General features: G+C 38.2%; 4 protein-coding genes across 4 annotated transcripts; 1 reads left to right on the top strand and 3 right to left on the bottom strand.

The window, feature by feature from the left end:
* Window positions 1-93: 93 nt before the first annotated feature.
* Window positions 94-2,159, bottom strand: LOC116306969 (uncharacterized). Its single transcript, XM_031717106.2, has one exon. The coding sequence runs from the start codon at window positions 2,151-2,153 to the stop codon at window positions 1,437-1,439; it is 717 nt and encodes a 238-aa protein (XP_031572966.1). The 5' UTR covers window positions 2,154-2,159; the 3' UTR covers window positions 94-1,436.
* A 2,091-nt stretch (window positions 2,160-4,250) lies between these two features.
* On the bottom strand, window positions 4,251-7,482 carry LOC116306967 (uncharacterized). The gene is made up of 2 exons (XM_031717105.2): window positions 7,367-7,482; window positions 4,251-5,778 (listed from the first exon to the last, which is right to left on the bottom strand). The coding sequence occupies exon 2, from the start codon at window positions 5,750-5,752 to the stop codon at window positions 4,454-4,456; it is 1,299 nt and encodes a 432-aa protein (XP_031572965.2). The 5' UTR covers window positions 5,753-5,778; window positions 7,367-7,482; the 3' UTR covers window positions 4,251-4,453.
* A 310-nt stretch (window positions 7,483-7,792) lies between these two features.
* LOC116306966 (transmembrane protein 170A) lies at window positions 7,793-11,979 on the top strand. The gene is made up of 3 exons (XM_031717104.2): window positions 7,793-8,001; window positions 8,248-8,418; window positions 9,322-11,979. Exons 1-3 carry the CDS (start codon window positions 7,968-7,970, stop codon window positions 9,450-9,452), a joined length of 336 nt encoding a protein of 111 aa, XP_031572964.1. The 5' UTR covers window positions 7,793-7,967; the 3' UTR covers window positions 9,453-11,979.
* A 323-nt stretch (window positions 11,980-12,302) lies between these two features.
* On the bottom strand, window positions 12,303-14,745 carry LOC116306962 (choline/ethanolamine transporter FLVCR1-like). Its single transcript, XM_031717100.2, has 2 exons — window positions 13,968-14,745; window positions 12,303-13,415 (listed from the first exon to the last, which is right to left on the bottom strand). The coding sequence occupies exons 1-2, from the start codon at window positions 14,743-14,745 to the stop codon at window positions 12,808-12,810; spliced, it is 1,386 nt and encodes a 461-aa protein (XP_031572960.2). The 3' UTR covers window positions 12,303-12,807.
* Window positions 14,746-15,250: the final 505 nt, after the last annotated feature.

Below are 15,250 nucleotides of genomic sequence, written 5' to 3'. Positions count from 1 at the left end.
CACAAATGGTCTCTTGTATATTTGTTTTTGTATGATGAATATTCTGGTTGAGTGATAGTAACTATTACTCACTAAATCGTGCTATTTGTCAGTATCAACTTTGTTTTTATTTCATGGTTTTACTGCATGTGCTCTACAACAACATCTTTATATAGCACTTTGATAAATGCATAAGTATAAGTTAGCAGGAGAAGAGCACAAGCCAGAGAAAACTTTTCATTATGTTTACTGGGCTGGGGAATTTTTGCCTTTATTTGTTTTTAATTATATTATACAACATTGTTGTTCCTTTCCTGCCAGCCAGTAGTTGTTAACAGTCGTAATGCACTTAGATTGCACAACACTGTCATAAAGTATACAGCTAATACTAAAAAGGTGGTGAATGATTTGTTCCATCAGTGATCAACTCAAAAGCTATGCTCCTTTGACCACTACACACTTTTTCATTATTATTTAAAACTATCTTTAATTAGGTCTTTTTTTAAAATAAAGCGATGGTACTTAATCCATAAAATAAAAACAAAATAGTTATTAACTAATAGTCGCAATTTAGTGCGTTTTTAGTCGATATCACTCAAGTGAATCAACCTACATATGAATACACAAGAGACATCAAATACACAAGAAACATGTTAGTCATTGATAGTCATAGCATTGATGAACAAATGACTAACATGTTTCTTGTGTATTTGATGTCTCCTCAGTGTATTCATGTATAGATTGATGAGTGATATCGACTAAATAGGCACTAAATTGCGACTATTAGTTAATAACTATTTTGTTTGTATTTCACGAATTAAGTACCATAGCTCTATTTGTCATTAATCTTTTCTTATTCTGTAACTCCTTTTGTTAAAAGTGTAAATAAACTGAACTGAACTGAACTGAGCTGAACCATGTTGCAAACCAAGCCCAAAATGTACTATGGGTAGGGTCTGAAAGGGCATTCTTGGGCAGGGAAAGGGATAAGATATATTGCAGGATTTGGGAAACTATGTGATTCAGGAGATTGGCATTGGCTGTGACTCTGGGATTGCTGAATTCGATGGGATTTTGCTTTCTGATTTTTGGGAAAAAGTGAAAACATAACTAAAATAAAAATTCAAATGCCTTTGGATATGACAATTATGGTCATCAATGGCAAAATGTTGTAGGATGTGGGATTTCGGGGAAAAATAGCAAGTGATTTGGGGTCCAGACCCCCCTTCCAGACCCTGTATTGGCAATGAGAATACCAACAGGGAAAGGTCACAATAATATGGAACTTTCCTAAACTTTGTCTGCACATTTTCCCAGTACTCTTTCTTTGGTGCTGACATTATTTACATGTCAATATACATAATACATTTCAAGCATAGTAAGCAACAAGCAGCAAACAACATGAAGCAAAAAAAACATTGGGATTTCCAAAATCCATTGCAAAACATATGAAAAAATCATGAGGCTGTAACACTTTTTCCATTATGGCTGTAATCGATTGACAAGATATATGGACAAGCTTTTTCGGCCCATTGCTCAGGAGATTGACATAACGAAGCCCTTGAAGGCCCAAAGGTGGTTTGCAACATTGGTGTGTCTATGATTCCAGGATTGAGGGGTACACATGTCAGAGGGGCTGGAAGCTCCATTGCCAGGGCCTTAGAGAGCCCCTCTAGGCCCCACTTTGTTGCACAATAAGGAGCCACATCAGGTGACACAGATCGACCCCAACCTGATGTAAAGTTAACTATCACCCCTCTTTTAGATTCTATCATAGCAGGAATAAAATGCCTCAATACATTGGTAGTTCCTTTGATATTTACGTCTATTACTTTATCAAACTCTTCTACTGGAACTTCCCAAAGACTGGCGCTTCTATTTACGAGTCCTGCATTGTTGAGAAGGAAAGTTGGAGACCCAAATGTCGACACGACTTTCTCAGCCCAATTTCTAACGTCTGGGTCACTTGTGATGTCCACCACAAAGAATTGCTTGTGTTTGGTGGCTGAGCAAAAGTCCTTGTTAAGCTGTTCGATTTTATCAGCTGAACGGGAGCATCCAATAACCTGATGTCCATTTGACTGGAACCATTTGGTCATCGCATAGCCAATACCATATGAAACACCTGTGATTACAATCAGCTCTTTCTGCGATCCCTTCTTGACGGCCGCCATGATGGTTTATAGTTTAGTCACAGGTAGCCCAAGCTTGGTTTCTGTGGTGTCCTGTTATAAGGAAATGTATGGAGGTTCATCAAAAATTTCAATAAAATCATTGAAACGTGAAATGATTTTGAATTTAGCCCGTTTTAAGATTTTTTCCTCCACCAGTAAGAAATTATTTCTTATTTCTTACACCACAGAAACAAAGCTTGGGCTACCTGTGGTTTAGTAATTTTTTTCGGCTTCTCTTTTCAGTTTCCTTTCGTATCTTTTTAAAAAATAATAATTTGTGGGTCTATGTTTTATACCCTCTATAAATAAGGTTTCATCATCATCACAATGAAGGGGGGGGGGGGGGGGCGAATCCAGGCGAATCTAAGCGAATCCACAAATTCACAAATTTGACAGTTACCTTGTATTTCTTGTCTCAGCCAACAAAGTCAAACAAAATGCAATATTCTGAAGGAAGTTTAGATCCACAATGAGTAGTTCCAGAAATTATCCATACCCCCCATGGAGGAAGCCCCCTACCTACTGGATAATCCAATTTTCTTTCATACAAACTATGTAATTTTGTCCTTTCTCTGACCCCTCCCCCCCCCCCCCCCCCCCCCCCCCCCCCCCCCAGCATAATCCCATCCCTATACTCATTCATCCCCTGCCCTATCCCCCTCTCTATCATCGATACACTCACAGGCAAAACATTGAATGCAATAAAAACATTCAATATTTGATTTTAATAAAGGATTCTCAGCACTTGACATTTTGGATGAATGTCTCCAATACAAACATCACAGCAAACCAGATTGCACTATTTTTAGCCCCGCGGGGGGGGGGGGGCAAACTCCGCCAGAATTTGTGTAGGGGTGTTCCGCTGGGATACTGAAAGGGGTACCCTGTTTATGATAAAAAAACTCAAATTTGTAGACCCTGTTTATGATAAAAGATATAATTCATTGCACTGAGTTCCTGTTTCAATTATCATGTCATCTCTCGTATCGTTTTTTACGACCATAATAACCAGTTTCGGTCAATACGAAAGTAGAAACCCTGAATATGACAAGAAACTCAGGAAGAACTTGAAACTTGAGTGAAATTGCATACCCTGTTTATGATAAGAAGCTCGAAAAACCATACCCTGTTCAGCGGATCATCCCCATATAGTACATATATGGGAGTACCCCCCCCCCCCGGGACTTTTAGACTTGAGTCTTTTGAATATTTTACTGCTAAGAACTGGAACTCTTATGTCTATTTAATGTTTAAAAATGTAACTAATTTTAAAGCACCAAATAAAAAATACAGGTCAGATCAGGTTTTCAAACTTGCTACTGGTACCATGTAACCCAGTACTACCTGCCACATGGACGGGTCGTCGGCGTCTAAACCAGCTCCCCCACTGGCTAACCAGTGAGGAGGGTGGCTTGACACCCAGCAGGATTAAAAATAAGATTTGTCAAAGGTTGGAGGAGCTCGTAGGAGCCAACAGCCATCAAGCAAGCGTCTTCTCGGATAATGACGTAAAACCGGAGGTCCCGTCTGCTTGCACTTGACCCCCGATAAAGTGGACGTAAAAGATCCTGTTGTATTTTTTGGGATTGTTACCCGATACAACAGTCTGACCTTTAGTCGTGGTTTCGTTGTGCATGTGTGTTTATTTATTTTATTTTCGTATCATTTATTTTTTATTTTTTCCCCCTGTGGTATGGGTTGTGTAGCGGCAGTCACAGGCGCCAAGCAAAGCTCACAGACTACCACAGTTTGTGATTTTTCTTTTTGTTTAAAGTTCCTAGAGCAGATTTGGATAGGCGCTATGTAAATATTTATTATTATTATGATTATTATTAAAACTGTAATTTTTGAGTTAACCTAACATATGCTGATTTATATTGATATTTACACTCATATTATATTATTTAAGTTTGTTTGGGTATTCATGTTCTCGAAGATATTATTCATAAGATATGGCAGAGGGGGGAGAGGGCAGGTGAAATTTAGGGGGATAGGAAAAATTTTTACCAGTAAAATGGGGGTTTGAATTTTTTTTTTCAGAGAGTTGGGGGGGATGAAAAATTTTTAAAAGAAGCTAATAGAGATTGCCCAGGCAGCTTGTCTTGTCAAATCCATGTATTCTGTTGTTGCAATTATATATATTTCTCTATACATTTCCTTCTATAATTTTCCATTTGACCCAGCCCTTTAGCTCGACTAGCTCTATTTCTAAATGGCTGGTGCCCATTTATATTTATACATTATTATTTTATAAATTTTATAGTATATCAATCCAAGGAGTGCCAAAATAAAAATGTTTGTCACTTAATAATAATTGGTGTTTGGCCACCCATTTTATGTTCAACTAAAGGATCGTGCTCATATTCATAATCAATATGAACAAATGCTCTCTCAACATTAGGAAACTTTTCAAGCTTTCGTTGCAAAGGTTCTCCAATGTCATGGGCCTCTTGAAGAGACATAGTTGGGGGAAGGACAATATGTGCTTCAACAAGCAACTGATTACCAAAATGGTAAGCCCTGAGAGTGTCGATGAACTGTACCCGATGATCATGATGCATACACACCCACAGTAGACGTTGGAGGAGTTCTGGCTGTGCTGTGTGTCCAGTCAGACTTCTCACCTGTTGCGAACCAGTTCTCCACCAGCCGAAAGCAATGTACAAGCTTATGAGAATTGCACCAATAGGATCTGCATTTTTCCACAATTTATAACCCATGTATCCGAAACCAAGTGCACAAGCATTTGATAAAACATCATTTCTATGATCTTGGGCTAATGCATTCGTAGAAGGTGACTTGACTTTTTTGGCACAAAAAAATAGCAAAATCTTTACAACTATTGTTAAAACAATAATGACGATAGTAGTGGTAGAAATCTCAGGGTCAGCACTACCATTTCTTATTGTTGTTATTGAACTGATGATCAGCTGAATTGATGCCACGGTCATTATGACTGACAGAATGATGACAGCAACTGGCTCAAGCCGTGTCTTGCCTGCAGGATACTCGTAGAAGTTAGTGCCTTTGATAGCTCTATTTGTATACCAGAATATCAGTGACGAAGCCAAATCAACAGCACTATCGACCAAGCTAGATATAATAGAAAGCGAGCCAGACAAGTATGATGCCACAGCTTTGCCAATCAAGAGAGCAACATTACAAAAAAGGCTTAAAAAAACGATTCTCGTAATAGCTTTTTTGTGACATTTCTCATCTTTACCTAAATCTGACTCTCCATCGCTGGACAAGTTATCCTCAAAGGCATCTGCAAGCCTTCTTTGGTGCTCGTAATATCGACGCACATTCCTGGGTAGTTTCTTGTCCAATTCTACTTCCATGTCATGATTTTTCTTACGCAAGCGATATCTGCTACAAGACAAGCTTGGTCCTAGGTCATCTGATATATTATCACTTTGGGGAGCTATTTCCTCCACTGTAATTCTTGAGATGTTACCAGACAGTCCTTCATCATCAGAATACATTTGCAAGGTGTCTGCAGAATGATCCTCTGGTGATGAAAGCTCCACAACCAGCTCAATTTCCTTATTGGAGTTGTCGTTATCCATAAGTGATTCTCCAGTAACATCTCCATTCATTTTGAATCAAGAATTAATTATCCTGCCTGCCAAAAAAATATACATTATTCCCAATTAGAACATTATTCCCAGTTATTAATTATTCTTGGTCTTCAGAGTTAAGAATAATGGCTTAGTCATATATTAGACGAAGTCTGGCTAGAAGTGGAACTTATGCAGTGAAATCCTTGCTTTGCTAGTCATTTTTCTGGGGGGGGGGGGGGTACTCCCTTATGTTCGCTATACGGGTACATGCCGCCAAACAGGGTATGGTTTTCAGCGATTCTACTCTGGAACAGGGTATATAAAATCGCGCTCCCTCTGGAACAGGGTATATGAAATCACACTTTCTCCTCTCTGGAACAGGGTATCTATTTTCGCAATACCGGAACAGGTTATGATTTTCAGTGATCTTGCTTTGGAACAGGGTATGAATTTCAGCGATTTTACTCTGGAACAGGGTCAGGGTTCAGAGGGCTCAGCAGCACATCCCTACCCTAAACAGGCAAGAGTACCCCCAAGTCATTTTTGACCAGTAACATTGAACCAGCAACAATGATTGAGCTAAAACAAATTTAGCCAGTCATCAGTACTAGTTTAAGCCAGATAATTTTGCTGAGTTACCGGAACATTTTCTGTTGACCTATCAGCATCACATGTCAGACATATGGCACATGCAGAATCTCACAGATCACACCTCATACAGCTCAACTTGAGCTTATGACTCAACAAAATTGTATGTTGTTTTAATTCCTTATCAAACACATGCAATTTGCTTTAAGTAAATTGATAATGAAATAAATGAAATAATTTTGTGACTATGTCTCCTTTGCAAAATTCAAATACAAAGAAAAACGGAAAGGCTGCAAAGAAGGCTAAAAAGAGCAGACATTTTTTTTCTCCGCCCAAACTTTAAGTACGTGAGCACTGGAAAGTCTAAAAATAAATTGGAATTTTGTATTTTATTATCCATTGCATTGTGTCTGTGTCATAAGAGAAAATAGCTTTTTTCGTCCAGAAATTAAACTAAATACAGGTTCATTACAGAATTGCTACTAAATGCGACACTAACTGCTCAAGTGCTTTTAGATCACTAATAACTTTTAAACAATCTAGCCTGATTACCCTGCGGGAAGAGGTTTTTTTCTGACCCTCCGTGGGCTGGCTGGTTGGCTGGTCGCGGAGGGTCAGAAAAAACCCTCTGCTCGCAGGATAAGCCTGACTGATCTGATGCTTTCAAAGTTTAACACATAGTAAATTAAAACGTTATCCAGTTTTGTAAATTTTACATATCAAAACAATAACAACAGAAACAAAACGGTACATGAGCGAAACAACAACAGAAACAAACGCCTAGTACATGAGCTACAATTTTAAGCGAAACATTTCTATAGAGTGAAATAAAAATTAATATTCAACGTATAATAGTCAAATCTAGACACAAAACAAAACAATGGAATTAGGGTCTACTAGATCTAAAGTGTATTAGTCTAATATCTAGTTCACAGGGTAACTTAACTCTAATAAACGTGGCGGTCTTAAAAAAGTACAGTCGGCCATATTTTTGTCCATGTTCTTCAAAAATTCTGTACAAATGCTTTCATATTTTTTATAATATATTCCTTATATTCTTACCTGTGCATGTCTTATATATTGGATCTACGCTGTGTAGAAACCTGTTAACAAGTAGAAGCCTTATTTTTTGAGTGATTCTCACAGCAGTATGCCTGCTGCTCTTTATTTCAACAAACAATAAAATACTGAGCTTTACATGCGCAAAACTACACTTTAGTGGGGGAGGGGTGGGAATTCTCCTACCAATGTTTTCTTATTCCTATATGAAAAAGCAAATTTAACCACAAAAAGCATTCTGTATTGCATTCATTAAATTTTAAATTTAATAAATAAACCTTTTTTTTTTTAAGAATTTGTATAATCTTCTAAGTAATGTTATTTTCTAAGAGAGAACAAGTTATCCCCTCCCTTCCCCCCCTTAATTTTAGTTTTGTTTTAGATTCCAGTCCCTGTACGTGACTAGACCCCAGTTTCCAACCGATAGAGTTTTAGTTTAGTTTTTTTGTGTAGAAGGCTTCAAACTATCGAATATTTAATAGCATTCCTTCCCGAATCTAACAGGAATGCTGGCTGTAATGACAAGATAACATAACGTTAAGAACATCCTTTGAGTTTTCGCGAGATCAGGGCCTTTTTCAGGAAGAGCAATGCTTCTAAAAACATGGATGCCAAAGAAAAGCTCGAATCGTTCGGCCGTGAGTATTGTAATGTGGCTTGAAGTATAAGGGTTTTTTTTTAAAGAGATTGATAATCACTTACAACTAAAAGATGCTAAAATTATTTTATAATTAACTGAAAGCTTCTAAAATTTACTGTTTACTTAAGTGTACGCCTCCATAGTTCCCAAGCGTAGTCGTTCCAAGCATGCTCAACTAAATATATGTAATTTTATGCTCCAAGCTTCTTCCTTTTTCTTAGGTTTCTCTCATTATCTTTTGCAGGGATGTGGTATCAGGTTTTCTTGTGGTGCCTGGCTGGTTCGGTGATCATCCACTGTATAGCTGCCTGTGTAGCCTTTAGCGCACTTCGGAAACACACTCGAGGGAGATTTTTCCCTCTGTTAATCATTTTCATTGGCTTCCTTTACCCCATCACTGGAGGAGTCGTAACAAGTAAGTCCTACACAATATATTCCTTCTAATTTTATTAAGCTAAATAGCTATTCATTACTTTACTTTTAAGATGACTCCTACGTTGACCTAATCGTATTTGGCGCTTTTCCTTTCATCTTGAAATAACATCTTTCAATCTAGATATTTCGTCTTAATATAAACTATGCCAGAGGTCATTCAGAAATTACAGATAGAAAGACTTGAAGTAGTTAGTTTATTCATGAGTTGACGTACATTGTATTACTATGATTCATAATTAAAGAAACTTTCTCCTGGGTTGTGGTTATCTTGATTTTTTAAGCTGTTGCTATAATTGTCTTGTCATTCAAATGATTTCCCAGAGAGAATGGAACTTAATCATGATCTCCTGGTGTACTGTTCTTTCAAGGAGGGGCGGGATAGCTGTATCATTTGGATATAAAGGCAAATAAACAGAACTTACTCAAAGAAGCCTTACTTTCAGGACATACTAGAATTTAATAACGCAGATACAACATTATTTAACTAGTGAAAACAACTTTGATCAGTTCTGCTTAATTTGCTGTGTGTGAAATATGATGTATATAAGGGGAGGTGGTGCTTGTTATGTTTCTCCATTGATTCAAGGGTTTTTCTCAGGGGTCTCTGGATTTCCTTCCTCCCCAAAACCTAACAAGCTTAATTGCAACATTCCACCTATATGAATTGGCCATACCCTGACTTTGATCAGCCCAGAGGTTGTTTCAGGGTTCAATCTGTGAGTTAGCCATGCCCTGACTTAGATCAGCCCAGAGGTTGTTTCAGGGTTCAATCTGTGAGTTAGCCGTGCCCTGACTTAGATCAGCCCAGAGGTTGTTTCAGGGTTTAATAAAATTTAAAGGCTTTGTATTTAATATTTCTGTTTCGTTTACCATTTTCTTTTAGGTGCTACAATAGCAGCTGTGTATAGAACTGCAAATATTACAATGCCAGTCTATGTTGCATTTCTCTGGGGTGCTGGGCAATCCTTTATTGGATTTCTCTTATCATTCTCCAGAATACTAGCAACATTATGAGGCTATACACTCCAGATATGAATTGAATTTGAAAAATCATGTCATTTTGGTCACAGTACCATTCAGGATATCATACAACGTGCAATTGCTGAAGAAGTGAGAGAAGCACTTTTTAACAGGTGGTCCAAGGATATGACAAGTGAAATGTTTTTTTTGGAAAAAAATTCATGGAAGTGAAGGATGTCACAGAATCCACTTGGAGTTAACAAGGTTTAAAGAAAATTCAATATACATTGAAATAACAATGAGGAGTCAAGAGAAAAAACACAACTGGAGTAAAGTGCTGCAAAGTAAGAAGATATTGCTATGGAAAAGGATAAAATATTGAATTGATTCAAATTTGTAGCCAGGTACCACTTTAACATATTCCTTATAAGTTATTTATTTTGATTATTGAAAAAAAAGCAACAATGCAGTACTTAATTCATATGCTTACATTTATACATATTGTAAGACAGACCTTTTCTAAATTGTCTTCGTTGATAATAAGGCATTGGTTTGACGGTGAGAGAAATGCATCAATATGATTTAACAAGAACCATTGTGTGCGTTTTACAGTCTGTCAAGATAATCTTGACCAAGGTTGGAATGTACAGACCGAGCGCAGTGAGGTCTGTACCTGACCGAGGTCAAGATTATCCCGTACAGACCGACCAAGCTCGGTTGATAAGAGTTTTATTATATGAGCACTTTTCATTGAAAAGGACAAAATGTTTTCGCCGTAAGATTAATATGCAATCGGACCGGTTAATACTGGAGAATCTAGACCAGTCCGCAATGTGATCTATCCAATCAGATTGCTCGATTTGCTAGTGTCCAGGCTCTAAGATTCACGGTCATATAATAATTATTTTATAAATATTAATTCAAAACATATCTCAATTTATAAATCAAGTTTATTAAAGACCTGAGTTAGTGTTCATATAGCTTGGCACTACCTATATCTTTTCTAAGGTTTGGAGTCCTGATGCTAAGCTTATCGAACTCTACACCGGCAGGCATAATATTCTCTTCTAGCTAATCCAGAGAAATTTCTTGTAGATGATTATAATTAAGGAGTTTCACAAAAACTGCAATTAATGAAAAAATTTTACATCATATTCACTATTAATCAATTATGTCAAATTGGCACTTGTGCAGGCAAACGCCTCTTCTTAGGCCAGTCCTCTTGACAGGTCATATTAGCTGCTCATCAAATGTTGATTAGTCTGATGTGGCTAGTCATATTGTCTGGTTAAGGAGAAGCTGTCATTTGTTCTTATTCACAGATTATTGTGAGACCAAATAGAGACCAAAGATATGTATCTATGAGTCTTGATGAGGTGAATATGAAACATGAAAATGTTATGCCTCACGTGTGAGATGAAAGAAAACGAACAATGAAAGAGGTTTATTGCATTGAGTAGAATTTCACAGGTTAAATAAAACCACTCCATCACCAGCCGGAGCATTTTAAAAGGACTCAGCACAGACAATCAAGCTTTAGATGTGATCAAATAGGATGTTTGCATGATGGTGTCATTGACCTCTACTACCAGACTCCCTTGCACACTTTCTTATGTTCAGTTAATTAGCACCCATTGTCTTACTATTCTCATGAGGGAATACAAATTTAAATAAGAAAGAAAATTCACAAAACATCTTGGTAGTGGTAGTCAAATGATGCCCCTCATGCAAACATGCTATTAAACACAGGTTGTGAGTTTATTCCTCAAATCAATAATTTTCAAGCATTTGGTTCAGTTTTCAATTACTTTTTCTAAGAATTCTAATGAGGATAAGTTTATAGTCAGAAATATCTCATAGTAAAGAGAAATACTAAAGCTTGATTGGCTGACATATTGATATTCTTATGTGACATCATAGCCGCCATGTTGGTTGACTCAAACAAAACATTTTGCTTTATCTTGTTGATATGTCATCCAACATGAAAACCACACCTTATTTTATTCTCATGGGGTGCATGCCATACGCCGCATATCTACAACTATTATTGCCATAGCAACAATGTAAACAATTGTTGTTTACACCCTTTCCCTAATTCTTTGACCAACACAGCCTCAGACATCTGGGCCAGGTTTTACCAAGATTGGATAGCACTATTGGACAGATAAATCTTATTCATTGGATGAATTTATTGGATAATAGCATCAACTTATCCACTGGATAAGGATTTACCCATTGAATAGTGCTATCCACCCGTCATACAACTGGGACCTGGATTTTTTGGCTTCTGACTCTAACCATTGGAAATATGATTGACAAAAGCCAAAAAGAGTCATCCCACACTGTAACTATTTGTCTGGGCTGCTTAGTAGGTGTTAAGGAACTTAGTAAAACACTGATTCAACTTATTATCATTCCTACATAAGAACAATATATGTTAGAAATGAAAATAGCTATCAGTAATAAAATGCATGCTTGCAACACCGATTCAACTTCTTTTCATTCCTACATAAGATTATCTGTAGAAGATTGGAAGATTAACTGTACAGAGTTATCAGAAATAAAATGGCCATACATTTTACAGTTGTTTATTGTTGTTTTGTATTTCACCGTGGCTCTTGTATGGTGAGCCATATTAGTAACATTTAGGTAGATTATTCTCTTATTTCTGTTACAGAATACTCCCATTTGGAGTTCTCCTTTGCTCAGTCTTAGCCTCAATTGTGTACAAAGGTTTTTTTTTCTTTTATTAAGGTCCATTGTATAGTAAGGAATGTACGTACTACGGAACAATTACGAATTGATTAAAATGCACGGGTTTTGGTTGAATAGCTGAATATTTTAACACAACCGAGACTAAGACTGAGCAAAAGAGAACTCGAAACTGGAGTATTGAAGGTGGACAATAATGTTAATGCGTGCCTCTCAATAGAGACTGCACCATCACGTGATGGCAGCCATGACAGGAGGCAGGAAAAATAGCTGTTATAACAGTTGAGCCTGCAAAGAGATATCCTCCTCTTGTTAAAGAATCATACAAGTGATGCTTTCGGGTCGATGCAATCCTTATTGTCTCTTTTGCATCTAATTTGCATGCATCCATAATATCTGCTATCGAATCTGGTCTAATCTGATTTACATGTGAGAGAGATTCAGTTTCCCAGGGGAGAAAGACTCCATTGCTGTGTCTCCATTGGCTTCCATCAAATGATGGAGCAAAACTTCTATTGCATACTTACCCTCTCCTCCCAGTCCACCATTTTATTCTCTCCCACTCGCACCAATCCCTCATCTTCAAAATTTTAGAAGAACTTTGGTAGTCTTGATAAGTAAAGGCTAAACAAACGATCACCAGTGTATATGATATGATTTTTTTATTTTTGCATCCAAAGTTATGCCCAGTTTTCCTTCAGTCTGACACGATCATGGGTATCTGCTGATAGCTCGAACCAAACCGTTCTCCATCCGGTAGACTTGTATCCATTGCCTCTTCTCCATACATATCAACAGATCTTCGCTGTAAATCAGCTCTGACCAAAGGAAGCAGCCCGACACTTAACAACAGCGCACCACACAACACCAGGCATCCCACGAGAGCTCCTGCCTTCTCGACAAGACTCCCGATTAACACGATGAAAAATATTCCAAAACACTGTGCTGACGTGTTGAGGATACCAGCTGATGTGCCCTCGGGTACCGGGTACGTTATTTCTGCTGCGAACTCGAACCCCAGGGATAGAAAAGATGTCGCGCAGAAACCTAGAACTGCAATTACCAAAAAGAGACCGTAGATGCTTCGGGCGAATTCCAAGGTGATGGTGAATGCAACCATTGCCAGGAAAGCAGTCGATAGTAAGAAGATGGTACCACGCTTATATGCTAAGGTCCTGTCCAGCCAGACTCCAGCCAGGACTGTGGTGGGGAGGCCAGAGATGACGAAAACGAACCCCAGTAAGCCGATCATGACGTCTTGATTTGGGAACTTTTGGGACGCCATCTCGTTAAGGAGAGTTGCAACTGCAGAGTAGAAGAAAAAAATTAGACATGATGCATTTTTGAGCCTTAGTTTAAAAAAATGGAAAACTGGTTGTTTTTTTAAATAATTCCTCCTTCAACACACCCACCAATATAAGGCGATAAGGCAATGTTAACAGAGAGCTATGAAACTATGCCTTTCAAAGCAAGGAATCATATTAACATTGATAATATCATGTATGCCTTCAAATAACAACACTAGTCCGTCCAAGAGAACAATGTCTGTGCACGATGATACTGACTGATCATGATGTTGGAAATTCTGAATTTTAAGATAAATTATTTCACGTCAATTATTTACGACAATTCTCCGCAAAGAGGATTTTTCAATATTATGCCGGGCGCACCGCACACCATCATCCATTTACCTAGAAATGGTGAGGTTGAAAATAACTTTTAAGATGGATTATTTATGACATTAATTGTCCGCAAAGAGGCTTTTTTTTCTATTATGCCGAGCGCACCCATTTATCTAGAAATAATGATGATGAAATATAACTGTTTTATTTTTATTTTTATCAACACAATACATACTTGAATATTGAACGCCAGCATAGATTCCGTATGCGAGCAACAGAAACACGTAGGACGCGTTACCAAATAGCCGACGGAATGATTCCTTGTAAGACATTCTAAAGCACTTTTGTTTTTCCTGCAACACCGCTTGGGATTGACTGGGAGGCATTGGAGGTGCGTCTTCAAAAGCAATCAATGTTGCAGCGCCAATCAGACTGCAAAGAATCGATACCCCTCCGTAGAGCATCTGGAAGCCATTGCTGGTCATCATGAGGTCAGACGAACGAGGGACAATCAAAGGAACAGAAGCAAAGTACAGCGCCACACCAACTTGACTTGCAAAGACACCAAGAGCTGTTGCGGTAGCTCGCTCGTTCTGACCAAACCAAACCGCTGCAAGGCGAGGTGGAACACCAAGAATGAAACACTGGGCAACAGCGGTGACCGTTTGACCTGCCACTAACCAGTTGAAACCTCCTTTACTCGAAGCACCGCAGAATTTGAGCCAAGCTCCAAGAACGTTGAACCCAGCCGCTAATAATGTATTCACTTTTAGACCATAACGATCGAGAATCCACGAACCAGGGATGATAAATACGATGTATACAGCCATGAAAACCATGGATAGACAGTTCACGCCGAAAGCTGAGACGCCATAATAGGACTGAACGACGTCGCTGACGGCTGCGAACATGAGCCATTGGCCTGAGTTAGTCATGGAGAGAAGACAGAAAACTGCTAGCATAATCCATCTTCGTTTGTACAGCTCTGTTTGGAAATAGCCGTCACTAAACATGATTATACTTTTGTATTGTTCTTGACCTTTGGTAGTATCCGTATTTTGATGCTATTGTCTGTTATGCTATTCCATTAGGGGAAGAGAGAAAACATTTTACTAGTCAAGCAGTGCACCTGCGAGACTCTGCTGATAGCAGGTGTGAAGATCGAAGCACTGTTGGACATCTGTGCGCTATACGACTTGGTAAAGATCGCTAGAGATTGATGTTATCAAACCACAAAACTCGTGGGCGATTGGAAAAGCTCTTGATAATATTGGTAAGGAAAGAAAGAAAATTGAAAAAATTGAAAATATAATAATAATAATTCGAATTTATAAGGCGCCATTTCCGGGAGCTTAGTGGCATTTTACAGGATCAGTGGAGGACTTTACAGGCTGCATATTAAGGCGTTAGTAGCAGCTGTGCAGCTTACAATCATGAGTGATTTGTTAGTACGTTAGTGTTATGCCTCCAGATTGGAATAAGACTGTTGAAGCGGGAGACAATCCCCTACTCTTACAC

This window comes from Actinia tenebrosa, unplaced genomic scaffold (genome assembly GCF_029948245.1).
Source record: "Actinia tenebrosa isolate PJP-AT-01 unplaced genomic scaffold, QUT_ActTen_1.0 PGA_scaffold2__45_contigs__length_23673736, whole genome shotgun sequence".
In the NCBI taxonomy this organism is placed as follows: Eukaryota; Metazoa; Cnidaria; class Anthozoa; order Actiniaria; family Actiniidae; genus Actinia; species Actinia tenebrosa.
Note: the sequence above shows the minus strand (reverse complement) of the source record. Positions and strands in the feature narration are given on the sequence as shown.